General features: G+C 41.0%; 4 protein-coding genes and 1 long non-coding RNA gene across 5 annotated transcripts in view; 3 read left to right on the forward strand and 2 right to left on the reverse strand.

Annotated features, from left to right (window-relative positions):
* aqp10a (aquaporin 10a) overlaps nucleotides 1-4,605 on the forward strand; it is a 5,494-nt gene extending 889 nt beyond the window's left edge. The window contains exons 2-6 of the mRNA XM_088306325.1: nucleotides 1,218-1,344; nucleotides 1,489-1,626; nucleotides 3,239-3,357; nucleotides 3,431-3,648; nucleotides 4,186-4,605. Of these exons, the coding sequence (XP_088162451.1) occupies nucleotides 1,218-1,344; nucleotides 1,489-1,626; nucleotides 3,239-3,357; nucleotides 3,431-3,648; nucleotides 4,186-4,390 (807 nt within the window). The 3' untranslated portion in view covers nucleotides 4,391-4,605. The remainder of the gene's footprint in view (nucleotides 1-1,217; nucleotides 1,345-1,488; nucleotides 1,627-3,238; nucleotides 3,358-3,430; nucleotides 3,649-4,185) is intronic.
* ltap1 (lipid transport auxiliary protein 1) overlaps nucleotides 1-8,960 on the reverse strand; it is a 25,342-nt gene extending 16,382 nt beyond the window's left edge. Inside the window, exon 1 of the mRNA XM_088307628.1 lies at nucleotides 8,652-8,960. Coding sequence (XP_088163754.1) covers nucleotides 8,652-8,759 — 108 coding nt within the window. The 5' untranslated portion in view covers nucleotides 8,760-8,960. The remainder of the gene's footprint in view (nucleotides 1-8,651) is intronic.
* Nucleotides 7,688-23,519, forward strand: atp8b2 (ATPase phospholipid transporting 8B2). The gene is made up of 28 exons (XM_088307624.1): nucleotides 7,688-7,712; nucleotides 10,977-11,035; nucleotides 11,303-11,416; nucleotides 12,026-12,124; nucleotides 12,228-12,289; nucleotides 12,536-12,608; nucleotides 12,806-12,876; nucleotides 12,949-13,028; nucleotides 13,100-13,258; nucleotides 13,510-13,598; nucleotides 13,699-13,895; nucleotides 14,543-14,663; nucleotides 14,755-14,842; nucleotides 14,967-15,001; nucleotides 15,084-15,243; nucleotides 15,329-15,517; nucleotides 15,606-15,721; nucleotides 16,108-16,260; nucleotides 16,373-16,484; nucleotides 16,561-16,666; nucleotides 16,746-16,935; nucleotides 17,775-17,958; nucleotides 18,745-18,968; nucleotides 19,033-19,116; nucleotides 19,208-19,453; nucleotides 19,559-19,697; nucleotides 20,307-20,437; nucleotides 21,650-23,519. Exons 1-28 carry the CDS (start codon nucleotides 7,688-7,690, stop codon nucleotides 22,142-22,144), a joined length of 3,801 nt encoding a protein of 1,266 aa, XP_088163750.1. The 3' UTR covers nucleotides 22,145-23,519.
* On the reverse strand, nucleotides 21,314-27,238 carry LOC148328965 (uncharacterized). Its single transcript, XR_015845696.1, has 2 exons — nucleotides 25,741-27,238; nucleotides 21,314-22,110 (listed from the first exon to the last, which is right to left on the reverse strand). It is a non-coding gene; the product is annotated as an uncharacterized LOC148328965 (long non-coding RNA).
* The window catches only part of il6r (interleukin 6 receptor), a 7,830-nt gene continuing 4,604 nt past the window's right edge, over nucleotides 24,020-27,245 (forward strand). Inside the window, exons 1-3 of the mRNA XM_088307627.1 lie at nucleotides 24,020-24,264; nucleotides 25,763-26,191; nucleotides 26,632-26,755. Coding sequence (XP_088163753.1) covers nucleotides 24,183-24,264; nucleotides 25,763-26,191; nucleotides 26,632-26,755 — 635 coding nt within the window. The 5' untranslated portion in view covers nucleotides 24,020-24,182. The remainder of the gene's footprint in view (nucleotides 24,265-25,762; nucleotides 26,192-26,631; nucleotides 26,756-27,245) is intronic.

Consider the following 27,245-nt stretch of genomic DNA (forward strand, 5'->3'; position numbering starts at 1 on the left):
GTCAACGTGACCCACTGCGTGTTTGGCAATTAATTAAAGAAATTAAAAAAAAAAAAGAAAACAATAAATTATTCAGTCAATATTTAGTGTGACTTCATAGCAATTTGGGTGCTGACATGTACGTCACATTATAATTCATTAATTGAGTGAAAAATTTATTAATTGAACAGCGGGGCATGTTGATATTGATACACAAAAAAAAAAGTGATTTTGGAGAAGAGAGAATTCCGGCTGACAGTAATATTTTAGCAATATTTTTATGTAAATATGACATAACATAAATAGCTTCAGATCAACAATAATTTGAGAGATTTATTTTGTAATTTGTACTCAATTTGAAATGTAATACTGTGACAGCAGCAAATATTGGGACGTGCTGATGCTCTGCCAGGCTTCTACTGCCTTCAGTTCCTGCCTGTTTTTCGGGCAGTTTCCCTTCAGTTTTGTCTTGATCAAGTGAAAATGCATGCTCAGTTGGATTCATGTCAGATGACTGACATGGCCTTGCATACCATCCCACTTCTTTGCCTTAAAAAAAAAAAAAAACTTTCTGGCTGCTTTTGCAATACACGTCAGGTTATTGTCCTTCTGCACTGTGAAGCGCCCTCCAAAGAGTTGTAAAGTATTTGGCTGAATATGAACAGAATATATTGCCCGAAACACTTCAGAAGTCACATAATTAATAGATACAAGGAAATAGTTCTATTGGCATCCATGCATGCCCACTTGGCCATGGAACAGCTGAGCACAAGTGTCCCATTACTTTTGGTTTAAGCACATGTTGTTAGTTTCATTTCAAAATTAGTTAGTTCATATTTTATTGAATTGTTTTGATTGTTTTTAGCTAAAAATGAATGGAAGATAACTGCTGAATCAAAGGCATCGTCATTACCGCCTGTAAGCAAATATTAGCTTATTTGGCAATGTCGTCACCGTCTAAAAGGTGATTGAGTCCGTGTTTGTTTTTATTTCTCTGCGAGTGGATTCAAATGTGATAGTTTGCAAAAAAAAAAGGAATAATGATTTTCTTTTTTTTTTTTTAGCAAAATATTGGACTTTTATTCTGTGATGTTACAGTATGACCTTAGATGACCTCTCAAATTGATCTGATGCATCAAACTCTTTTAGCAGTTTGAGTGACATTTTTTTTTTCTGAATTATATTTGCACATAGCTTCACCTCGAATTTTTTTTTTTCTGCTTTTATGTGCCATGAAGCTTTTCGGATGCTCAGCGGCAGCGCAGGTGAAGACCAGCAGGGAGACCAAAGGCCAGTTTTTGTCGATCAACATGTCCTTCTCAGTGGGCGTGATGTCGGCCATGTACCTCACCAAAGGCATCACAGGTACCGGATGAACATGAAACCTTTTCGCACACAATGTTTAAATTATACAACACTGGCATCACCCAGATGAGTTCAAGATCCTGCATTAACACACACAAATGATGTTTAATGATCTTTTCTTTCTCCCGCTGTGTGCTTCTGCAGGTGCCCATCTGAACCCGGCCGTAACGCTCAGTTTCTGTGTGTTGGGCCAGGTGCCATGGAAGAGGATGCTGCCCTATTGGCTCTCCCAAGTTCTCGGCGCATATGTTGCATCGGCGCTCGTCTACACAGTCTACTACGGTCTGTCTTTTGACTCTTTTATTACTTTTGGAGCGTTTGAGATCTTGCGCCCCAGTTGGGAAGACTTCCTTTCATGCATTAGTTTGAAGTTGCCTCACAAAGTTTGAATAAATCTATTCCGGAATAATTCAAGGCGATGATTGTCACAAGATCTGTACTTTTCCATGCAACAAAATATAGCATTTGTGAGATAAGATAAAGCTTTAGTAGTGGGAACAGTGGGAACATTCACGTGTTCGGCAACAGCAAAGAGCAAAGTGTCAACACCTGATTATCAGCGTAAAAACATAAGTTGTCTTGGAAAAAGTCAGGAACATGGGAAATGTACATTTGGAATCTTGTAAGCTTTGTTTCCATGAAAAAAGTGGAAGACGTGTGTGCGCGTGTGTGTGTGTGTGTGTGTGTTAAGCGTGCATGTTGACATGCATAACAACGCGACACTAATGACGACCAGCGCTGCAGAAAATAGATGAATGAAAGCATTAGAAAATATTGACTACACGTCATTTACTAAAAAAAAATAAGCACACATATGTTGAAAATTTTTTTTGGAATCAAGTTACAAATTTTTTGTCAAAGGTCAACATACAAGTATTGAAATAATTAGTCAAAATTATTATTAAAACATGACAAATATTTCAGTACACATTAAGGAGGCATTAGCCGAACATTTGTGAATACTGAACTCATCATTTTTAAAGCATGTTTCTGACACAAATAATCATTTGTATGTAGTTAGTAAATACAACTAAAAATGTTTTACTTATTATTAAGCATATATGTAAAGATTTATTAAATACCGAGTTGAATATTTTCTGCAGCGTTTCTGACCTGAATAATCATTAATACGCAGTTAATAAACAGTCGCGAATGGTTTATTCATTATTAATAAGCTCAAACATAACATGCTTAATGAATGTATTTTCATACTTTAGAATTGTCAGATTTAACATTTCTAGATGATGTATGGCATCATTTAGCCATCGGCCCTTTAGGGATTGTTAATGGTTTGTAAGGTCGTTTGGAAAGCGGACGCAAATGATTAACAACATTTTTAGATAGATGTGTATGCACTCAGCTTGTTCAGACATCTACTATTGGTTAGTGAGAGTGTTAGTAGATGTTTGATGTTTTATGTAAAACTAAAACTCACATTTATTAAAAATAATAGACTTGTAGCAAATTTACATTATTTTACTATATAAGTTCTAATAAATGTAAAAAAATGATAGCAAGCAAATAATTGTTAATAATTAAATAAGTCAGAATTTTGTCGTACTTTTATTAGAATTACATATTTGAAACGGATATAAAATAATATCACCACTTCAAAATGTCGTTTCTTAAATGTATGCATAAAAGAAAAAAAATTGCATGAAAAAAAATAAAATAAAATTTCACATTTATTTTAGAAAAAAATACCTATTAAATACGATACAAAAATATTAATAATATTATAAATAAGAACAGTCGTCCCTTACCGATACTTGAATGAATGTTTTCTATATTTTGCCTTTTCAAATCCCAATGTTTTATTTTCCTACTTCAACCTTACTTGGATTTATATTTGTGCTGATATTAGCTTCATATCACTTCTATTTGTCTGTCTTAGACGCTATAATGGATTTTAGCGGCGGAATACTGACTGTGTATGGACCAAATGAGACGGCGTCCATATTTGCCACATATCCCTCCGAGTATGTCACCTTGGGCAGAACTTTTTTGGACCAGGTCTGTTTCTAGCAATATTTTTCTACTGGATATCGTATATCATACTGATGTTGCAGATATTTGTCATGACCAGGTGGTGGGCACCGGCATGCTCATGTTATGCATCCTCTGTCTGGACGAGAAGAGGAACACGCCGGCTCCCAGCGGGCTGATTCCCGCCATCGTGGCGGTCATCGTGCTGGGCATCTCCATGTCCATGTCGGGCAACTGCGGGGCGGCCATAAACCCCGCTCGTGATCTGGGACCTCGACTTCTAACTCTGACTGCAGGCTGGGGCTCGGAAGTCTTCACGTAAATGCAACCCAATGACATTGGGAATGACTGTCAGAGTTCACCATCTTGTGTTTTTATGATTGTGGTTGCTGCACGTGCTGAGTGCAAATTGATTTTGCAAATGCGATTTGGAAAGAAGTGAAAGAAGAAGTGAAAATTGTGCAAGTGTTCCTAATGAAGTGGCCAGTGAGTATAACAATAATCCCCTATTGACCAAGGATAAAGAATAAATGAGTCTACTATCTGTCTACATGTGTTGCTCCACAGTTTCTGTTCAACTATGCGTTGCTCAGCGCCACCACACCGATGCAATTTGTTAGCCTGTCTTACTTTTTGCATTATTTGTTAGCATTAAGCTAAAGAGATTTTCCTAAGGCAGGGATTCGAAAACAGGAATAGGTGAATTTGTGAATAGGCGGAGGTTCAGTGTACATCTCTGCTAGTGACAATCAAATGTGAACGTTATCTTTGTATATGAGATTGGAGTTTATGATAATGGACACAATATCTTCATTGTATCTGGTCAGACGACTAATCAAAATGTTTGCTGCGCAGGTGTTACAACTACTGGTTCTGGGTGCCTGTCGTGGCTCCCCTTCTTGGGGGCGTCTCAGGTTCGTTGCTTTATGTAATCTTCATCCACTGGCACCTCCCTGACTCGGATCCCCCCAAAGACGCGGACACGCTCTCCACTGCCAGCGACATCATCAAGCAGCCTGCAAACGCGCCACTGATCCAGTTGAAGGTGACGTCATTCTGAGACGCTCACGGAAAAAGTTTTAATGGACATTCTTGAATCTTGTTCTTTTTTGTGTGTGTGTGTGTGTATTTTATCTATAAATGAGATGAGCTTCATAAACAAAGTGGAGGAAGCTCATAATGCTGTTTATTTTTTTTCTAATTCAGTTCTGAATCTAAAGGATTGTTCTATTTATTTGTATGCTGCTATTATTAAAAAAAAATCAGTTGCTCTGAGCTTGAGATTTTTTTTTTTTCCACAAAGCTTTGAAATTTTAAGTTCAATAGTAATTAATAGCAGTATTAATTTATTTATAAAATATTTCAACAGATTTTAATATTACATCTGTAATGAATTAAAGGCTTTTATTTAAATGTATTTTTTTAATTGAATTTATTTTAATTTTAAAATTGTAGCATTAAAACATTAAAATTAATAATTTTGAAATGATAAAATAATTCAATCCAAATAGGTAACGCTCGCTCTCAGAAACTACCAGGAAACTGCATATTCTTAGTTGAACTGTCACTCTCATGAATACCACGGACGTGGAGCCTTATTCTAAAAATGCGCTGTATCTTAACCAATCCAAAATGCTTTCTATTCTTTCTACTCCCTTGGTCGCCCGCCCACAGATGGGTCAACCGCCAAGCCCATGTGACTATGCGCGAGTTGGAACATTTAAAGTTATTCTTTCACAAACCACTAGAGAGAGCTCACATCATACCACACTTTTACACACTCAAATCATGCGTAAATAAACCCGCATGAAGAATAAACCACAAGAAACATCGTTTACATAAACCAAAGTGAAGCAGAGCACCATCGTGGATGACTTTCGCCCCCCCCCCCGTCTCTTCCTCCCTCATCATCATCCTCATCCTCAGCCAGCATCAACAATCGCCAACCTCATGGTGACCTCAGACAAAGAAGAGACGCGAGGATGCCTTGACTGGAAACATTTAACTGTTGACAACTTTGAGGAGGTACGTTTGATTCAGTCAATAATGTTTTCCTGTTCTGCTTTTATCGACTTTGTTTACGCTGCTGGTGGACTTGGGATCAGTGTGTGTTTGCGTGTGAAGCATACTGCTGCATGATTTGCAATACCAATTAATAATTTGCTTGCTTTGGTGTAATAAGCAAAATTCATTATCTGTAAAGTGACACTTTAATGCGTATACAGTTCTGCCTTGAGATAAAAGTGACCTGATTTTGTTTGCTGTTCGCCCGATAATTTTTTTTGGTTTGACCTGCGAGCAAAAATTTGAGATATGAGCCCTGTATGGTGGAAGTGAATGTAACTCAATTTGCTTCACAATAGTAGACAGTTCTTCAAAGAAGATGCTGTCAAAGTAAATATAAAACATAATTTGTGAGAAAATATTTGAAACAATCACATAACTTGACGCTTTAGATAAGTTTATTTAGCCTAATGCTAACAAACAAAGCAAAATGCGTAGGCTATATTTTAAGTTGAGTAATTGAAATAATATTTTTTATTTATTATTGTTATGCACAAATCACATTTTTGAGGGTCTAAACAAACATGAAAGTTCACCAAAACTTAACACACTTATCAGGCCTGGTGAAAAATCTATTTTTTTTGTAGCGCAAATTCCAAAAACCCAATTAAATGGCTTTGTTGTGTCCCCTACAGAGTTTTTACGAAGCTGTACGTTGTCAGTTACATTTGACCTAGTTGTATTTATTTATTTTAAAGCTTACATAGTCATTTATTATCATATGTTTTGTTATATTTATTTATTTATTTATAAGTTGTTTTAAGAAATGGTATTTATTATTTTATTCCATTTAGTATTTTCTATTCAATTAAGTTGTGTTACTCGATATTGTTGTTAATTTAATTTGTATTTCTATATTTCACTTCATTTTGTAAATGTTAAATTGCAAACGTATTTAACTGCATATGTGCATAAGTTGATGATTCGTCTTTTTTTTTTTTGTAACGAAAAAATTGCAGCATGGATCAGGTGGCCATCTACTGTCCCAAAGATTGTGAGTTCAAATCTGAGTGCCCTTGAGCAAGATATTGAACCCCCACTGGCTCCCTGATCTGTGTCTTCAGTCGATGAATGCGGGGACAAGGCACTTTGAGTACCTTGAAAGAAGAAAAGCGCTATACAAGGCAAATCCCAGTTCCTGTATAAATGGAAATGGAAGGATATGGATCGCAGTGTGTGTGTGTGTGTGTGTGTGTGTGCGGGGGGGGGGTGTCTGGGGGAGCAGAAACAACGAGAAGGTCATTAGTGTAGCACACACATCTGAGCAGGAAGGAACCGTCGCAAAGTCTTTGTGTAAATGTGATTTCTCCATAAGAGTCGAATGCTAAATGAATCAGCCAGCAATTTTAACCTCCAAAAAGATTTAAAAGAATACACTTGCACAATCTAATGAGTGAATTGAAAAGGCTTATGAGTCAAAATAGGAAAAGCTTGTGAGATGATCCCCTTATGATCTGTAACACAGCCTATAACCGTCTTTTGCAACGATTTAGTTTCACAAAAAATGAGTACTGCAAAACGTGTGAAGGATGTGAATCGTTAAAGGTGTAACTAACAATCTCCAATGCCAAACATTTATCTCTAAATTTATGAGTTTTTATATCTAATCTGATTGCATGTTGATATGATGAAGCGGAATTTGGCTCATGGCCCAAAGTTACTTTCTCACGCCCGGGTCCAAGTCACTGTAAATTTGCTGATAACAGTCAATATATCTTCCGGCTCCAATTTCTTTTCATTTCTAAAGCTGATATTTGACCTTTAACTCGACGTCGTCTGTGACACACAACGTTACGTTTTTGCCTCTCTCGTATTACTGAAGGGGCGTGGAGTCTTTCATGTTGGAAAGTGAACAGAGAGAAAATAAAGACAAGATGAGGAGAGAAAGAGGGACAGTGGGAGAGAGGAAACTGGAGCTGAAAATCTGTCTCGCTCGCTCCCTCAGCAGTATTGATTAACGGCTCGTCTGCCACAGTGTTAGTGTCAGTTCTAAAGATGAGCCGACGAGACGTTCTATGCGTTGTCCTCCAGGGCAGCATAATGTCCTCGTAGTTAGCGAGTCTGCCTGACAGTTCAACTTCTTGCAAATTTTTTTTTTATTTAAAAAAAAAATAATGTCACATCTCAAGATGTTAACTCTCCCCCAACTTTTTAAAGTGGGCCATGTTTTTAATTCCTTATTAGAATATGCAGTGCACACCTGTTAATCAGTGGACTGTATTTCTGTCTCATGTGTTTCTTTTGTAGATACTCTGATGGGCCAAAACAGAGGCAAGGAGGTTGCGGTGTGGCGATGTTTACAAAGAAACCTCCTCCAGGTACGGCATAAACTATCCATGCAGCCATTTTTCATACTGTCGCTCGTGTCCTCGGAAGGGCGGCGGGCAACTTGACCAACACGCACATTCACACGTCAATCAGTGAGTCGTCTAAAGCTGTAGAAAATTGAAATGCGTTTATTCATACTTTCGATTGGAATAGTACTTGGGCTGCAACTGAAGACGTTTCAAAAGCTCACACGGATATAAGAATTAATAAAAACAGCAATTGAGAAACCCGATGGCTGCGACATTGAGACGTTTTTTTCGCCTGCTTTAGTCCACTCTCACGTCTGTTGATCTACGACGAGAGAGCGGCGCAAGTGAGAACTGTTTTCTGGCACTTTGGGAAAATTGTATTTTGAAGGGTTCTGACCAAAGTGGCGTTTTGAGTGGATTGGATACTGTTTTATGTACGTGGAATGCGGGGTTGTAGTGAAAAGGCCAACTTCAAAATAAAATCTTTACAAATAAAATAATACACCGAGCCATATTCAATCGCTAATTAAGGACGCTAAAAAACATTTACTGATTATGCTGACATTGTTTTATACGCCGCTTGTTGCCAAAGTTAGCGGCTAGTAGCTAGCAACGTGCCGCTAAACAAGTGCCCCAAACAGGCTGAGGCAAGCGCCGTCTGACTTATTTTCAAAGGCAGTTTAATAGGCGGAAATAAGTCTTTACACTGCCGAACACGGTTGCAGTTTCTACAGATACTATCAAATTTGAACAAACCAGTGTGCTATTTTAGCCACAAAATCGCTACTATGGTCCTGATGTCATGTCATCTTATAGCATGTATATAAATATCAGTAGCGTGCCGTGCACTGCACACTTGGGCTTTCAGTGAAGTCCTACTTAGTCCTACTTGAATAAATCCCCCTCATAATACCATCATGACACCACGGCTGGAGAAATAATATGAAGACAAACACTTACACACTTCTGAGTGTTGCACAGCCTAGCTTCTTCTTGAAAGGTCCGTCTTGAAAATGGCTTCACAGGTGTGTCTGCAATCAAATCCACACTTTTCCCTCCTTCGGCCATTGAGGTTTAAAAAATAAAGAATATACTTTCGATTTTCGAACGGTCGCCAGTTACGACAGACGGTGTGTAGATTCCGCATAGCAATGCCCCCTCACGAGTGAGTATCCAATCACAAAACGCGTTCATCGCCTTTAGCGTAAGGCCAGCGAGAGGGCTCACGGTAACCAACTCGTGAACTGATCAAATCTGAAATCTCATTGACGTTGACAGAAGAGATGCCCGCGCAATTGCATCTGAACGTCTCGGAAAGAATAGTGCGCGCTACTGGTATTGTGAAACCTGCCTGGCAACACGAGCTAGTGGAATTCTGATTGGATAAAAACTCTCACCGAAAAAATACAACACTAGATATAATATAACATCATGATTATGATTATGTTAGGCCAGCATATATATATATATCTATATATATATATATATATATATATATATATATATATATATATAAATACTATATCTACCTCAAGGCACCACTGTATAAAAAGCAGTTGGGACAACTTTACGTGAATACATATTATATCAACAGAATAATGCGTGAATACACAATGTAATAGTGAACATCACGTCACGATGTGTCACGTGGGCTGCTGATGCTCCACCTCGATGGCGCCCGGTTGAGCCATCGCGCAACTTGATCCCCTGAGAAAAGAGCCCTTTGGATACCTTCGTAATCTCCTTGCATATGCTGACAGTGTTGTAACGTCGTGAAAAAAAACAACAACATTTTGCACTATATTGTCACATCAGGACCAGGATGCCGTCAAGAAGTGAAGTGATGATGATGGCTTTGGTCCACGTTTTATATGATATGTACGGCAGTGAGTATTAACGACAATGACCTTGCCTTTTGCCACTTGCCACTGCTGACTGAGTCGCTGATCAATTTGAGGGCGCCAGGCTCGCATAACGGTGACATTGCTCGCCTCATCATCATCATCATCTTCATTCGTCAGCTTGAACACATCGCAACAGTGTGACCCTTTCTGCGACCTTTGGATCGTCAACTCTGTGACGTCTCACTCGCTTTACAGCCATTCCGGATGTCTGGAACATGATTTCCTCAGCAAACAAATCAACTAACATTTTGGAGTCGTTTGTCTGAATGACTTTATTTTTCTGAAATCGTTAGCGCTGTTCTTGTTTTGTAGCCTAGATAAATAGTTGGAGGCCCACCAAATTTCTTTCCATATAAAAATGCCCATTTGACTGCAATTAGACTCAATATTTGTCATTCATATTATTGATATTGAGTGTTTCAGCTTGAATCGATACTCATAGACTCGTTGATGTCTCCGAGTGAGCCTGCAGGTTTGTCTGTAATGGAGCTTTATGGATTTCAACGCACTTCTTCTCACATCGCAGTCAGCGTCGGGGCTCCTAATGCCTTCGCTGCTGTCAGATGTACGGTATTAAACACTTAATGGGCAGTTTGCTAAAGATGCATTCAAGTGACTGTTCAGCGTTCTAGAACAGAGGAAGAGGTTTCGGCAAAAGAGAATCATAGAATAATCGTGAAGAAAAGTTTCATTTTATGTTTTGTGCTATTGTTTTTGGATTTTTGCCAGAACAGACTGTGATCTCATAATAATGTGTTTCCATCCATGCATTAACCCACCTATCCATTCATCCACTCATGCATCTCTCATCAATCTGTAATCATAAAACAAATCAAAATCTATTATTAGTTGTGATTACATGACACACGTCTGGCTGGGTTGATGACATCAGATCATGAGTCACGGCTGCACAAGCACAGGAAACTGCAGCACGTTTATTAATGTGCACGAATGTGATTGCGTGTTAATCGCTTGAGTGTGCTGACTCTTCCTGTGGCCTCCTCGTTGCTTGTCGTATCGTCATCAGTCAAATCCGTGCTGAGACTTCTCACCTTTCATCAGTCCAGCACAGGTCCACTGCTTACATCTTCGCGGTGCTCTGCAGAGTCACTTCAGTTAAAAAGCGCTCTCATAAATATTTTAAAAGGATGACCTGAGCAGTAAGAACTGAGTTCTATCTCCACCACATGAGATTCACTGCTCATTTTGAATAAAAATCCAACTCATGTCTTTTCTAATGGTGATACGTAGTCGTTCTTCTAATTGTGATTGCCTGGCAACAAGTCCAGGGTGTACCCGACCTTTGAATGGATGAGATTAGAACGTGTATAATAATGTTTGTGTGTTTGCATCACATAATGCGTCTGATGTGTTCCCGCAGAGGAGGAGAGAAGGGTCAGAGCCAATGACAGAGAGCTCAATGAAAAGTTCCAGTATGCAGTAAGCTCTCTCTCTCTCTCTCTCTCTTACGGTCTTTCTCTCTCTCTTTCTCTTTCTTTCTCTCTCTTATGGTCTTTCTCTCTCTCTTTCTCGTTCTTTCTCTCTCTTACGGTCTTTCTCTCTCTCTCTTTCTCTCTCTCTTTCTCTCTCTCTCCAACTCTCTTTCTCTTTCTCTCTTTCTCTCTCTCTCTCTCTTTATCTCCCTCTCTCTCTGACTTTATGCTGTGTTATACATTATTTGATTTGTGTGTCCTCCTTCAAAACAAGAGTAACTGCATCTCCACATCCAAGTACAACGTCCTCACCTTCCTTCCCATCAACCTGTTCGAGCAGTTTCAGGAAGTGGCCAACACCTACTTCCTCTTCCTGCTCATTCTGCAGGTGAGCTGCGGGACAAGAGGGGGAGGAGTCAGACTAATCCTAAATGCTCATTGCAGAAACCTGCCGGCGGTTTCCTCTACTGACTATTGAAATACCCTCACACTCAAAAATAATGAAATGCTCTCACACAAATACCAACATTGTTTTTGCTACGGAAATGCTAAGATGCTCTCACACATTATTTAAATTTGTTTTGCATTCACACACACTACTGAAACGCTCTCACATGTAAAAAAAATGAAACACACTCACGCACACCACTGAAATCCTAACACACGCTGTTGATTTTTTTTTTGACCACTTATACGACTGAAGCTCTCTCATTCACAAATGAAATGCTCTCACACTAAATATACTTGTGGAACACTCTCTCATGACACGGATGAAACTTTTCTCACTCACATACACATCTGAATCACTCTCATTTCTTTTTCATGTACTCCTGAAACATTTTATGTACGCTGCTAAAACGCTTTCTCACACATTGATATTTTGTTTGCTTGACTACACCACTAAAACTCTCCCAGATTACTAAAATGGTCTGTAGTCCACATAGTCTGGCAGCTCGTGTTTCCTGATTCAGTCTAACGTGGAGTCTGTGTGATCCAGTTGATCCCTCAGATCTCCTCCCTGTCGTGGTTCACCACCATCGTGCCTTTAGCTCTGGTGCTGAGCATCACCGCCGTGAAGGACGCAACGGACGACTACGTGCGGACGACTCAGTCTTGCTTTACGTCACAATCAAATACATTTCGTAAGACTTTTGCGGTTGAATGTTAACATTGTCTTCTTCGTTGGTTGTCTCCTGCAGTTTCGCCACAGGAGTGACAACCAAGTGAACAACCGTCAGTCGCAAGTGCTCATCCGTGGCTCGTAAGTTTTAAACATGGCAACATTTTGACATGCTACAATGAACACCAAAACACAAAATGATTTTTTACCACATAAACCTGGCATTAAAACAGGGGTGTGTGAACTTTTTTAATATTCTGTATTGCCAAGATTAGATGACTTAGACAGTGACAATAAGAACAGAGGGGGAACCGTGTGTGTCAGGCGCTAAACTCCCATCCAAATTTTGTATTGTATTTTTTTTATCTTCCTATGTTGCTGTGTCAGACTTGAGAATGAAAAGTGGATGAACGTCCGAGTGGGTGACATCATCAAATTGGAGAACAATCAGTTTGTGGCAGTAAGTAACTCCATAATATCATAAGATTCTAATGTTGACCATGAAAGGGGGGAAAAAAAAAAACATTCGCCGCCGTTCTCACCGGACTTGCATTGCAGTTGTACGCTACTTTGAACTACAACCACAAGGGAAAAAAATGCTGCTTTTATAACAGTGTCAATGAAAATCGAGCACAATGTCCTTGAATCTACTTCCAGGCCGACTTGCTGCTGTTGTCCAGCAGCGAACCTCACGGTCTCTGTTACATCGAGACAGCCGAACTGGACGGGTCAGTGAACGAACCGCGCCTTGTCCGTCAGTTGACAATAATTCCCTTTATGAAGCGTTGAATATCCTACAGAGAGACCAACATGAAGGTGCGCCAGTCTGTCTCTGTGACATCCGAACTGGGGGATCCAAACAACTTAGCACAGTTTAATGGTAAGTTTTTGAGTTGACGGATGTGCTCCTCTCTCCTCTTTCAACGTCGACGTTTATCTCTGCGTGTGAAGGTGAGGTGGTCTGTGAGCCCCCCAACAACAAGCTGGATCGTTTTAGCGGCACTTTGTGCTGGCGGAACAAGAAGTACACTTTGACCAACCAGAACATGCTCCTTCGAGGGTGTGTCCTGCGTAACACCGAGGCCTGCTACGGCTTGGTCATCTTTGCAGGTAGAAATGTGTCTCTGGTGATGTACTCAAATCTATACGGGCGGACAACATTCAGAAGGTCCCCAGATGAAATATATTCAAATATTGTGCACTTGATCGAAATTCACACAATGAGATTATTACTAGTTTATTACATAAAATGTATATCAGTTGACTATTCATGCAGTTATACTACATTAGCGATGCTACATAAGTAGCAAACAATTTTTAGTAATAACGTGATTGTGTGATATTATTTGTTTGCTTTTCAGGACCAGACACCAAGCTGATGCAGAATAGCGGTCGCACTAAATTTAAGCGTACCAGCATCGACCGGCTGATGAACACTTTGGTCCTCTGGGTAAGACTCCTTCTCACTTTCATGGCCGGCAACTATTTGAGGACATGAGCTCAGTGGATTTAGTGTCATATTTCAAGGCGTTCATCTTTCTCCATGGCAGATCTTTGGTTTCCTGGTGTGTATGGGTGTCATTTTGGCTGTGGGCAATGCCGTGTGGGAGCGAGAGGTGGGCTCGCTGTTTCAGAGTTACCTACCTTGGGATCCTCCGGTGGATGGCTTCCTCTTCTCCGCTGTCCTCGCCTTCTGGTCTTATGTGATCATCCTCAACACGGTGGTGCCCATCTCGCTGTATGTCAGGTGAGGACAAGTCGATATGTAAGAGCATGGGAAGAAATTAACATTCTTCACTCAATAATAATGCTTGATTTTGAAAAGAGAATAAATTCATAATTTTGTGAGAACAAAGTTATAACATTGCATGTTCATTATTTGCAAGAATAAAGTTGTAATTTTACACAAATAAAAATCGTAATACAAAAAAAACCACACAAGACCGTAATGCGTGACTAGTGTGCCGCAGTTAAAGAATGGAGTTGCTTTGATTGGCTATGATTGAAGTCGGCTGCGACCACACCCACAGTAGCGCAGCCCTTCCCCCAGAACGCTGACGATCTACACTCATCTGTAAAATTACCAACGTCGGGTCTAAGTCAGCTCCGCGCAAATTGCCCATTCCCCACGCAGTGGTCTATAGTATTAAAAGAAAAGGGTCATAAGAAATAAGTCAGACTTTTGCAAGACTTAAGTACATAAGTAATTATTCCCGTATGTAGGTTGCAAAATTTCATTCGTAATTCTTCATTTTGTGAGAATGTTGCAATATGAGCAAAAAGCTGTAGTACAAGAAAAAAAGATTTTATGAGAGTAACATAATTTAAAAAAAGTACTTTTTGTTTTTTTGAATACAATAAGTCACATTTGATGTGTTTATGTGCGTATACTAGTGTGGAGGTGATCCGACTGGGCCACAGCTACTTCATCAACTGGGACCAGAGGATGTTCTGCTCACAGTGCAACACAGCAGCCGAGGCCCGGACCACCACGCTGAGTGAGGAGCTGGGCCAGGTGCGTTTCCGCAACAAAGCGGAAAGTAGTACTTTGTCCCACTTAATCTCCTACTTTTGACCTGTTTTCATACTCAAATGATTTCATTCAGGTTGAGTACATCTTCAGTGACAAGACTGGGACACTCACACAGAACATCATGAGCTTCAAAAAGTGCTCCATCGATGGACACAGTTATGGTGAGTTTGCACACTTGTGCAAAATACATTCTACAATACACTGGATGACATTTTCGGTCAATAGTATACATATATATAAAACACAATATTATACATCAATGTATCACATGTGTGTCACTTTTAGGGGAGTTAGCTGACCCACTGGGCCCCCGGCCAAAGGTCTGGATCCCCCTCAAGAATCGACATTATATAAAGTCCCTGAAAATGCGCATATGACTCAATAATATAGTTTCTCTTCCAGAGGCTGGACTTCTCTCCTTTCAATCTCCTGGCAGACCCAGACTTCTGTTTCTATGATGACACGCTCCTGGAGTCGGTCAAAGTGGGCGATTCCCACGCTCACGAGTTTTTCCGCCTGCTCTCCCTCTGCCATACCGTCATGAGTGAGGAGAAGAGCGAGGGTGAGGACCAGGAGGAAATGCCAAATGCATGTCTGATTCCATCCATTTGACCTTTGTGTGTGTGTGTGTGTGTGTGTGTGTCCAGGAGAGCTGGTCTACAAATCCCAGTCTCCGGACGAGAGGGCTCTCGTGACAGCCGCAAGGAACTTTGGATTTGTTTTCCGCTCTCGAACGCCAGGGACCATCACCACCACTGAGATGGGGCGAACCGTCACCTATACGCTGCTTGCCATCCTGGACTTCAACAACGCACGGAAGAGGATGTCTGTCATTGGTGGGAGGGATGGATGAGTAGATCGGATGGATCCAGTCAAAGAAGCATGATGATCCGCAATGTTTTTCTTCTGTTGATTGTTTGTCAGTCCGTAACCCCGAGGGCAGGATCCGTCTTTACTGCAAAGGTGCTGACACAGTGTTGTTGGAAAGGCTCCGCCCCTGTAAGCAGGACCTGATCGATATCACCTCGGACCACCTCAATGTGAGTCACTAACCACAGGTTCATTCAACCTGTGACTCCTGCGTGAACCTGTGCTGCCATCTACTGTCATGATGGCAAGACTAGCTCGCACAAAGATCCTTTTAATGCGGGGGTGGACAAACTTTTTGATTGGCGGGCCACAATGGGTTCTAAAATTTGACAGAGGGGCCGGACCAGGAGCAGATGGATGGAGTGTTTTGGTAACCTCACATAAAAAATTAACAAGGTTTATTCATTGAATTTTTTTTCAAGTTCGGCGGGCCGGATTAAAACATTTAACGCGCCGCATGTGGCCCCTGGGCCGTAGTTTGCACACACCTGTTTTAAAGGATCTTTCATGCTAGTGTCTTCTGTTTGTTTGGTTTTTTTTTGTTTTTTTTCTGCAGGAGTACGCCGCTGATGGGCTGCGGACGCTGGCTCTGGCCTACAGGGACCTGTCAGAGGAGCAATGGGAAATTTGGTCAGAGAGCCACCAATGTGCTGAGAAAGAAGAAGACTTGCTGTCAGCTGCCTATGAGCAGATTGAACAAGACATGACGGTCAGTACACTCGGTGAGACTTTTTGTGACAATCTGATTTGAATTATTAAGTATTGTGAGTCCTATTTAAGTCAAGTTAATTCAGGTGTGCGCGTGTGTGTGTGTGTGTTAGTTGCTGGGTGCTACAGCTGTAGAAGACAAGCTGCAGGAAGGTGTCCCAGAGACCATCGCTCTCCTCTCCCTGGCTAACATCAAGACGTGGGTGCTTACAGGTGACAAGCAAGGTGAGGCAAAAGTGCTGATTTTTTCTCAAAAGATTTCCTGGATCCGCTCAAGTTGATCATTTTGAATCTCACGCAGAGACGGCGGTCAATATTGGCTACTCGTGTAAGATGTTGACAGATGATATGACCGAGGTTTTCATCATCAGCGGACATAGCGTCCAGAGAGTGAAGCAGGAACTCAGGTTAGAGTTTATGGAACCACATTGTATGAAATTTTCTTTTCTATGTTTTTTGTCAAGTTTTTGGTTTCTTCCTCTATAGGAGAGCGAGGGAACAGATGATTGCGCAGTCGCACACAAAAGAGGGGGAGAAAGAGAAGGTGGTCGAAGGATGTCGAGAGGCCTGCTTCACAAAATTCAAAAGAGCAGGAAAGAAGTCACAATGTCCTCCTTCCAACCTCATGGACAACATCTCGGGAGATTTCGCCCTCATCATCAATGGTCACAGCCTGGTAGGAATTTAAAAGCCGCTTTATTTGGGCCACTCGAAGACTCGATAAAATCATAAAGTTGTATTAACAATGGATTTTGTCAGGATAAAAAGTCAAGAATCCTATACGAATAAATTAGATTTTCCAAGACAATGTCAAAAAATTATGATATTAAAGGCAAAGTTCAACAAGGAATGGAAGTCACATTTTGACAAGTGACGATATAAACAAAGCTTTTATCCCCCGATTATCAGTACTATAGCATTTTCCTTGCGACAGTCTTCTTCTGAGTTCCATCATCAAAATCTACTTGTAGTATGTCAGTGTGTTATACTGCCCACTGGTGGCTGAGATGTGTATACCAGAATCAGCAAGCACATGGCTCTTGAATTATCATGATGGCAAACTATTTAATTCTCTGCATTCAATTAAAATAGTTTATTACTGTATGCCTATGTAAAATAGTACAATACCGCGACATGCTATTTTTCTCAATTTAAAATAAAAAAACGTGACTTAAATTGTCATTACAGTAAAACTCTCACTATCACGTATTTATGTCACCGTAAAAAAATTCAATTCAATTAAATCATTTAAAAAAAAAATAGGCTGTGCTGAAGTGCTTCCTGTTTCATTCCTCTTTCAAATTTAAAATAGGTGTGATGCCATCTAGTGCTCGACAGTGTAATTACACCCAATATAAACAAGAGTTGCACCAGAATGGAATGAATTCAACATGTATGTCAAGGCACCAATATCTTATATTTGTTTCATTTGCCTCACTAATTTCCATATGTAGGTAAGCACTTTTTCAAATCACAGAGACTTCGACTAAGTTCTCTCTCCTGCCACCCAACAAGGCCCACGCACTGGAAGCTGACACGGAGGAAGAGTTTATCACGACAGCGTGCGCATGCAAAGTGGTGATTTGCTGCCGTGTGACTCCACTCCAAAAGGCTCAGGTGGTGGAGCTGGTCAAGAAATACAAGCGAACCGTCACCTTGGCCATTGGGGATGGAGCGAATGACGTGAGCATGATCAAAAGTAAGTTGGAGGAAGAATGGTAACGGGGAGGCAGGCAACAAGATGGAAGAGAGAAGTTGCGCTGCCTGTGTCCATTTTTTTGGCAACCGCACGCTCAACAGAGGTTCAGTAACAGATGTGTTCCCCTGTGTTACGAAAAGCCCGGTAGACTGTGTGGCAATGCATATTGCAGTGTATGCTGTGTCCTCACCGCATTGGGAGCTTTCTTTAACCACCTTGAGGCCCCAATGACAAGCAAACAGTTCATGCTCACGTTATGTTGAGATAACCTGCTAACCTTATGGACTGTTTTCCTGCACCTTCCTGTGATAGACTTTTTGTAGTTGCATCATCATTTTGCCAGCATGTACATACACGCCTGTGTTGTCATACAACATACAAAAATATTAAGGGGTCGCCGTCAGCTTTTCTGGGTACATAACGGGCAACCAGCAGAGGGAGGCCTGGATGTCCATGGTCAGACTTTTATTTTCCCACCTGGCATTTTGGGCCAGAGAGCCCGGAACAAAAGTTGGAACAAAGCCTCCCAAGTCAGTTCTATAACCGTCTCGGTGATGCCCGGCTGAGGGTCAAAAGTAGCCCTAATTAGGAGTACAGAGGGGGTCTTTAAGGATGCCTTTGACCCTTCTAGTTGGGATAGTCTTAATGAACATTGACAAGTACCTTTTCTTAAAAACGGATGCAAACTTGCATGCTGAAATGCCGAACTATTAATCATCAACTCTGAAACAGGAAAGAAGTGTCAGAACACAAGATTCATGCTAACACAAATAACCTCATCTCCAGGTGCTCATATCGGTGTTGGCATCTCAGGACAAGAAGGCATCCAGGCCGCACTTGCCAGTGACTACTCCTTCTCCCAGTTCCGCTTCTTGCAGCGGCTTCTGCTGGTCCACGGCCGATGGTCCTACCTACGCATGTGTCGCTTCCTGTGCTACTTCTTCTACAAGAATTTTGCCTTCACGATGGTGCACTTCTGGTTTGGCTTCTTCTGCGGCTTTTCTGCCCAGGTCAGTTGTGGACAAGACTTCATGGAAGCAGGACAAGCATCATGTATCTATCTTTGTCTCGTAGACGGTGTATGATCAGTTCTTCATCACTCTCTACAACATTGTCTACACGTCTCTGCCAGTCCTCGCAATGGGCATATTTGACCAGGTATTAATATATTATGTTCAACTGCAAAAAGTGCAAGCAAGTCTCTTATATCAGAAGCCCCAATTTATTGTTTTACCTCCTTGCATTTTAGGATGTGCCTGATCAAAGAAGTCTGGAGTATCCAAAGCTGTACGAGCCAGGCCAATTCAATCTGCTCTTCAATAAGCGAGAGTTCTTCATCTGCATCGCGCAAGGCATCTACACATCAGTGGTGCTGTTTTTTGTCCCTTACGCCATCCTCGCCGACGCCTCGCAGAGCAGTGGAGAGCCTCTCGCCGACTACCAGACCTTTGCTGTCACCACGGCAACCGCCTTGGTCATTGTGGTGAGTGTACAGGTAAGCCATTGGGGTGGATTTTCCATGCAGCTGCTCCTGGCTTTGTATGTCATCGTCAGGGCGTTGTGACCATGCTTCGTTGTTTTTCTGTTTCTGATTGTGTAGATCTCACTGGACACCGGGTTCTGGACCATTTTCAACCATGTGTTTGTGTGGGGATCTTTAGGCTGCTACTTCACCATTATGTTTGCTGTGCACAGTCAGACACTCTTCAGGGGCTTCCCAAGTCACTTCCATTTTGTAGGTCGGTCCACAATAATGTTCCACCCCCACCCACAAACACACAAGAAAAACAACACCATTTTTTTTTTTTCATGAACATCTGTTAAGTAAGCATTGAATGTTTTTGCATTAAGAAACTGTGGCCAAAATGTTCACCCATGGTTTCATCAGACTAACACATTTGTCCACACTCATTTGGAAGACTTCAAGTGTTTTTTCACATATTGAGCCAATGTTGCACTTTTTGTTCGTAAGGTAGCTAAACACAACAGTACTCATGAAATAAACCAAAAAATAATAATACCATACCTACAAGTGAAGCATAAAATTTGAGTATGTTTTAGCAGAAAACCCTGAGGCTTCTGCGAAAAAGAATAAAAAACATGTAGAACATCTGAAATGTATTATAGGTTAATTCGAGGCACTTAAGATGGTGGCATGAGTTAAAATGTGATAGCTTAATTCTGCACAGAATCCACTTGTAAGAGGGTGTGCAAAGTATTCATGCTTATTGTAGGGAAATGGACTTAAGAAAGAGCCATGGGGAACGCCAATTTGTAAAGTGCGTTTTCTCCAGTACCTATTCCCAATGTGAGGCTTAACAATTGCGTGTTTGTGTTTTTGAGTGCAGGCAGTGCTCAGAGCACCCTATTGCAGCCGGTCGTGTGGTTGACGATTGCACTGGCAACGGCAATCTGTATACTTCCAGTTTTGGCATTCCGCTTCCTCAAGTTGGACCTCAAACCTCAGCTCGCAGACACGGTGAGAAAAACACGAACACTAACGCCGGTGATGTGTCTTCATGCATTCAATTCCAAATTTCCCCAAGCAATGATGAAGTGCAGAACATTTGTGAGCTTGTACGTGCGATTTAACAGGTAAACGCAGACTGCGGCTGACCTCACGCTATGTAAAAAGGCCGCAAATATTGACATAATCAGTGTGCTGTAAAGTCAGAAGAGGCTTTTAATGCAGCCCATGGCCTTGATAGTCGATGTCAGCTTGATGTGAAGAACATTTTGTTTTTCTAGATTTGTTTTCCTTTCATGCACTCAATAATTCGCTGCTTATAACCGCTTATTACACGGATACAGCTGTCCTCTCAAAACAGGCAATTGTCAGCAAGTCAAGTAATGTACTTTGTAGCATCCCATGAGTTCTCTCTTAGAAATTGAGGTATTTAGACAAAAGGATGACAGATTTAAATTTAGGGGAGGTGGGGGGTGGGCTCACCTTTTCCACATCCTGTTGGAAGTTCGGATCACTTTGAACAAGAATTAGACGATGAAATGACAAGTGAAGAACTACAGTAAATTTCCCCATGAGCACGCATGTAACCACAATAATGTCGAATAAATTCCTCTATGACCGGAAGACAACTATTGAAAGATCAGCAACTGATACCCTGAGAAGGGGAAACTGAAGGAAAGCGTTAAATATGCATATCAAGTTCATGAGAACTTTAAAATAAAATAAATCTATATAAGTCTGGTGGTAGCAATTTGCATTAATCAGCAAATTACTATTTTTTTATTTTATTTAATTTTTTTGCTCAATATTGTGGTCGCAATTTAACGTGATATTTTTCAAGGTCCTCTTCCCATGTATTTTTCAACAAACACAAGTTATACCATAATCTGCATTACAATATACAAAAGAAGTTTATTTACTGTTTCGACTTCAATCAGAGTTGCTAACTACACCAAAGTTCGACCAAACAACTGTGGCGTGAACAGTAAGTCATAAATCAGATTACAAGAGTACTGCAAACAAATCTGTGGCTTTATCACGGAAACTTATCATGTTTCACAAAGCGATGATATGTAAACACGTGGACTGCTCTTCTTAAGCGCAGAGCCTGGCTAAAATGAATTCATTTTTCTCTTTCCAAATTGCAGGGTTGTCTTTTTTTTGTGACACTGTATAAAATGTGACAAAGAAAAACAAATGAAACATTTGGTTTCCTTTCGCTAGGTCCGCTACACTCAGCTGGTGCGTGAAAAGAAGCGCAGGCCAGCAGGTGGTAGCGTGGCATCCACCTGGCGCAGTGCGGGCAGCATCTCGGAAGGCCGTCTGGGCGCAAGGGGCGGCTCCCGGAGGTCCGGCTACGCCTTCGCCCACCAGGAGGGATTTGGGGAGCTAATCACCTCGGGGAAGAACATGCGTCTGTCGTCTCTGGCTCTGGCCAGCTTCGCCTCCAGACACAGCTCCAGCTGGATCGACACATTGCGGAGAAAGAAGCATGCTCACACGCCCCCAAGTACGTCGGGGGAGTGCACTCCGGCGCTCTCGCACTCCTCTTCTGTTCTGGGGTGCTCGCAGGAGGCACCCATCGAGGAGGAAACAGTCCAAGATGGCCAAATGATTCCCACGACATCCAGTTCAGTGGAAGCTTCGGAAGATCTTCGGGAAGTAGCCATCTGCGCAGGCTCACCCTGTGTTGCCAAGAAAAACACCCAAACACAGTAAAAAAAAAAAAAAAAAAGTAGCTCAAGCAAACAAAAAGAAGAAATGCATGTTTTTTTTTCTCAACATCCTCTAATTGTTTGCGACTGCACAGCACTGGTGGGACGTGCGTTTGGTGCCGTGGCTTTCAGTCGGGACTTAATTTACCTCTTAATAGTACTTTTAAATAATAGTATTCAAAATCGGAAGTTCAGAATTTATATTTACCTTATAATTAGCAAAAACATTTATATAGAACAGGGGTGGGCAAACTTTTTGATTGGCGGGCCACAATAGGTTCTAAATTTTGACAGAGGTGCCGGTCCAGGAGCAGATGGCTGGAGTGTTTTGGTAACCTCCCCTCACCTAAAAAAAAAAACCCATTTAATTTTAAATGAAAGTGAACAAATGCATTACAAAAAAAATCTGTCTTTGAAAAACCACAGTATTTAGAAAATAAAACATTAACAAGGTTTATTCATTTACATTTTTTCCAAGTTCGGCTGGCCGGATTAAAACGTTTAACCGTCCGCATGTGGCCCCCGGGCCGTAGTTTGCCCACACCTGATATAGAACACACCATACTCACCAGAGATTCTTATTTATCAAAAATGTATTAATATGCGCAGATCAGTACAGTGATGCTTTGCTAGTTAAACAACCAATCAGAAGTGGTTAGCTTGCTCTGAGAGAATTTGAAATCTGATTGGATAAGGAAAGAGTCGCATTGGCATTGTAGTTTAAATTTCATTGGCCAACACTTCTAATTTTGAAGGCCCTGGTAGATTACATCAACATGGCAACAAAAAAAAAATCTTACGTCTACTTACACTTACTGGAAGCAGTGCCGCTAAGAGAAATACTCCAAACTCACCAAAATTAGACTGCTGCAACAGATATTATAATTTATGTAGTAAATCTAGTATAGTGCTTCTTATAGTTTTTATGCCACCATATTTCCAATTATTAATCCAACACAATAATGCAGTTTATTCGTTCTCAATGAGAACAATGCAAGTTCCCCTCATGCCGCACATCCACTCATCACTTTATCTTTTTGCTGACCGCATCATATTGATGTGTTTAAAGCAGCGTGATGTCCGGGGCTTGTAATGGAAAGCCAAGCAGAAAGTCAAACAGACTAATGGATGTAGGAGCTCCTTTTTGTGTGTGTGCCTACTAGTGCCTCTACATAAACTCCAAAATGTGCTTTAAGTGTTTCGTCATTCGTGATCAACGTATTCAAGTTGGACGAGTGCGACTGCTCTCAATATAAATATATCAACGATTAAGCGGGATGTGAATATGGAAGAGGACAGAATGTTTTGAGGAAATGTTTATTAAACAGCACTTGAGTGCAGGAAGTGGCCCCAAATGGGGACACACTGTATGTGAATGTGGTTTCATGCAATGTTTGGCAAAGAAACGGATATTTAATGAGAAGAGAATTGTGAAGTTTTTCAGACTCACAGAATTTGGTTAAACACTTTACGTTTTATGGGAGGAAAAAAAATACAAACTTGGAGCTACTTGTTGTTAGCGATTCATTTAGCTTTAAATTGGTGATAAATGCTCTTATAATCTTATTGCACGATAAAAAGTCACAAAGTGTGGAAATACAATTGAGAGTGTGCAGAATTTTCATTTGGGAAAATCTCACCAAATATGTTTGTTCGTGGTGGGAATAAAACCTAAAAATTTGGAGATACATGCCACTAATCGGACAGCGAGGACATGAAAAAAAAAATGGCTGTAAAAATGGCTTCAACATAATTATAAGACAAACGAATACCCTGATCAAATCATATTCTCACTCCTCGGTGTAATCGTGTGTTAGGCGCATGGTATGCGTGTGTGTGTGTGTTTGTGCATGCATGTGTGGAAAAGGGGAGAGGTGGCGGATGAGTTTCACAATAACGTGTCTCAGAGGAAGTTTGTACACTCTTGATACAAATTGAACTGTCAGTGCAGACAACCAGACGGATCCACAAGCACGACTGCTTCTGGAGGTGATGTGAACACTTTTGGGACTCCTCTCTGAGGGGGATTTTACGCATCAAAGATGTGCCGGTTTTATTCTATGCTGTGGGTTCTATGCGCCACGCCGGTATGCAGCATTTTCCAGGGGACTTGTCTGAAAAAAGGTAAACTTCTACTAAATGTTATTCTGTCTTATTAAAAATGAACTCATTTAAATCTAGCAACTGAAAGGATTCGACCTTAAATACATGCAAAAGAAATACTACGTAGGAGACGCTATGATAATTAATGTGAGCATAGTTGGCACCAAGGTTTTTTTTAGTTTAGTAAAGACAGAAAATTCTACTGGTACAGAGTGTGGTGAACTTTACACAAAACAGACAATTGACAATTGAAATGCAATCGAGTCATAATTTGTAAGAATTTCATTTGCGTTTGTCTCAATTTAATATTCAGCCCCTCTAGATGTTGAGCCGCTTCATGTGAGAAAGCGTGTTTACTTTAAAAAAAAAAATGGTTAAAGGTCATTTCGTGTCAACATCTCTCTCACTCTCGCTCCAAACTGACCAGAGTGAACTCAGAAGCGATCGAGGTCATGGTGCTTAAATCAAATAAGAGCGAGAGAAAACACATTGGGAATATTGGGCACAGAAAAAGAAATTGAGAATTAAAAGAGGAAGTACACATGTTTGGTCATCCTGGTTTGGTGGGGGAACAAAATATGTCCAAAAAGCTGGGTAAACTTTATGTAATGATGATTCGACAATGTGCGCTTAACCCCAAACATATTCCGAGCCCTGATTTACCCTCAACCTAACCCGAACCTAAAACTAGCTGTAACCTAATCCTAATATTCACACCACTCCAATGCTACCCTTAACTGTAATTTACCCTGTCACTAACTCTAAATCCCACATTGGATATCAAAAGTCTGCACACCCTGCTGCTTTCCCAACATAATTGTGGTGTATAATGTCAATGATGACCTACGGCCTATAAAATGAACAGATATATATATACCTAAAAGGGCAAGTGAAAATAAATAAATGTGATCAAGTGGTTGCACAAGTGTGCACACCCTCTTAAAACAAGCCAGGTGGCTGCATTCAGAATTAACCATTCAAACTCATGTTAAATGGAAGTCAGCACACTGCCACCATTTAAAGTGCATCTGGGTAACCTAAAAGAAATCTTGCTGTTCTAGTCACATCTTTAAAGGTATCAATAAGGAGAAGTGAAATGAAAAGGATGTCCAAGGCATTCATTCTTGCTTAACACAAATTATGCCATGGAACAGGCAGTCATCATCAGTTGGAGAAAATATACCACAGCTCCATGATATCTCCAAGTGTAGGACGTCCCTGCAAAATTGATCAAAAGATGAGAAGAAAACTGGTTCGGGAGGCTACAAAGAGGCCGAAAGGAACATTGAATGAGCTGCAGGAATTTCTGACACGTACTGGCTGTTTAGTTCAAGTGAGATGTGACAACAATCTCCTGTTTTCCCCATTTGTCTTGGATATCGGGGCGGGAAGCAAGATGGAGGCCTTATCTTACAAAGAAAAACATCCAAACCCAGATACATTTTTGAAAAAAAGAAAAAAAACTTAAAACGCCCAAATTGCATGTTGGAAAATGACCTTGCTTGTTCTCTTTCTTCAGAGCCTCCTCCCGGCGTGTTGGTGGTGCCCCCGAGAAGCAGTTTAGGTTTGTCCTGTGATGGCGATGTGAGGGTGGATGGAGCAAAAGTCAAAGTGGCATCAAATGATAAAAATCAGGAGGAAGGAGTCCAGAGTGCTGGACATACATCGTCATCGTCGTCATTGGCATCTTTCCCCACGCATCAAGTGGTCCAAACGACCATTAGAACGCTAAGTGGCGAAAACGCGGGGACGAGGAGCGTCAAAGGGAAGTCCAAGTGGAAGTTGAACGGGAGGACAGTCGGAAGAGGACACCGGGACTGGAACGGCGTCACGTTGGGGAGGAGCGGGACGCAGTTCTCTGTCACCTCGGTGCAATTGAAGGATTCTGGGAATTACACTTGTCACCACAGAGGTCGAGTGATGTTCTCCTTGAAGGTCATTGTGGCAGGTGAGTCAAATATAGTGTTGACCCTTGTTCTCAATCCAAAAAACGGCAATGGTTTATATTCCACGATGTGAAGAGAAAAACAATTCATGTTCTTTCGTTGCCGCCCAGTGTAACCACAAATATTTCACAAGCCTGTGTGCTTGAGCTGATTCCGGATTTGTGACGTGAGCAGCAATTCTGTTACAGCTTGTTGTTGTATCAGCTAAAAGACAATTTATTACACTTTTATTACAGAGTTTCATAAAGTGTCACAACTGATCTTCCTTATCGGTTCAATTCCTTTCGGAAATGAATTTGGATAAATAATATTTTCTGGTTGCTGTTTCTTCACTTACTGTAAACTAATTTTCGCTGTGCGATTTTACCAAATTGGGCGTGGCGCTGAAAATGATTCCAAATATTCAGGTGAAGCATTAACAATGAGGGTTCATGTGCTGTAGATCCTCCAGAAGTTCCCAGCCTGTCCTGCTCCAAAAAGTCACCCAGCAGTAAGATCCGCTGTGATTGGTCACCTCAGAAGCCGTTGACATTACGTCCAAACTGCTACCTCTTAATCAATAAAAGGTAAGCGAAGTATTCGATAGAATGCGACTGTTAAAGCTTAACTCATGTCAGGATGATATTAGTCTTATCAACGTCATAAAAGGTGTGTTGCTACTGTAATTATTCCCAGCCAGTCCGCCGCAGGAAGTGAAACAATTTCTCTTCATTGGTCTGAAACTTTAGACTCCAAATAATAATATCTTTGCTCATCAGTCTATGCCGGCGACGTATCGTGACAAGCAAAATAATTAAATGCTCTTCCACTAGAGGGCAGAATGCACAATTAACAGGAGTAGCCAACATTTGCGAAAGCTTTCTCTCCGCTTCGTGATCATAAAAGTCCAACGTGACGGCCAGCATGCGATCGGGTGCTTTATGCTTGTGTGGCCACTTTAGAGTGCCTCGTTGAAAGATGATAGACAACGTGGATCCATCGCATTTGAGAGCGGGAAGATTTCTTTCTTTCTTTTAAATCATTCCGATTTGGCTGGGATGTTAACAACACTCTTCT

This window comes from Idiotropiscis lumnitzeri, chromosome 10 (assembly GCF_059441095.1).
Source record: "Idiotropiscis lumnitzeri isolate Australia: NSW breed Sydney's pygmy pipehorse chromosome 10, RoL_Ilum_1.0, whole genome shotgun sequence".
Lineage (NCBI taxonomy): Eukaryota > Metazoa > Chordata > Actinopteri > Syngnathiformes > Syngnathidae > Idiotropiscis > Idiotropiscis lumnitzeri.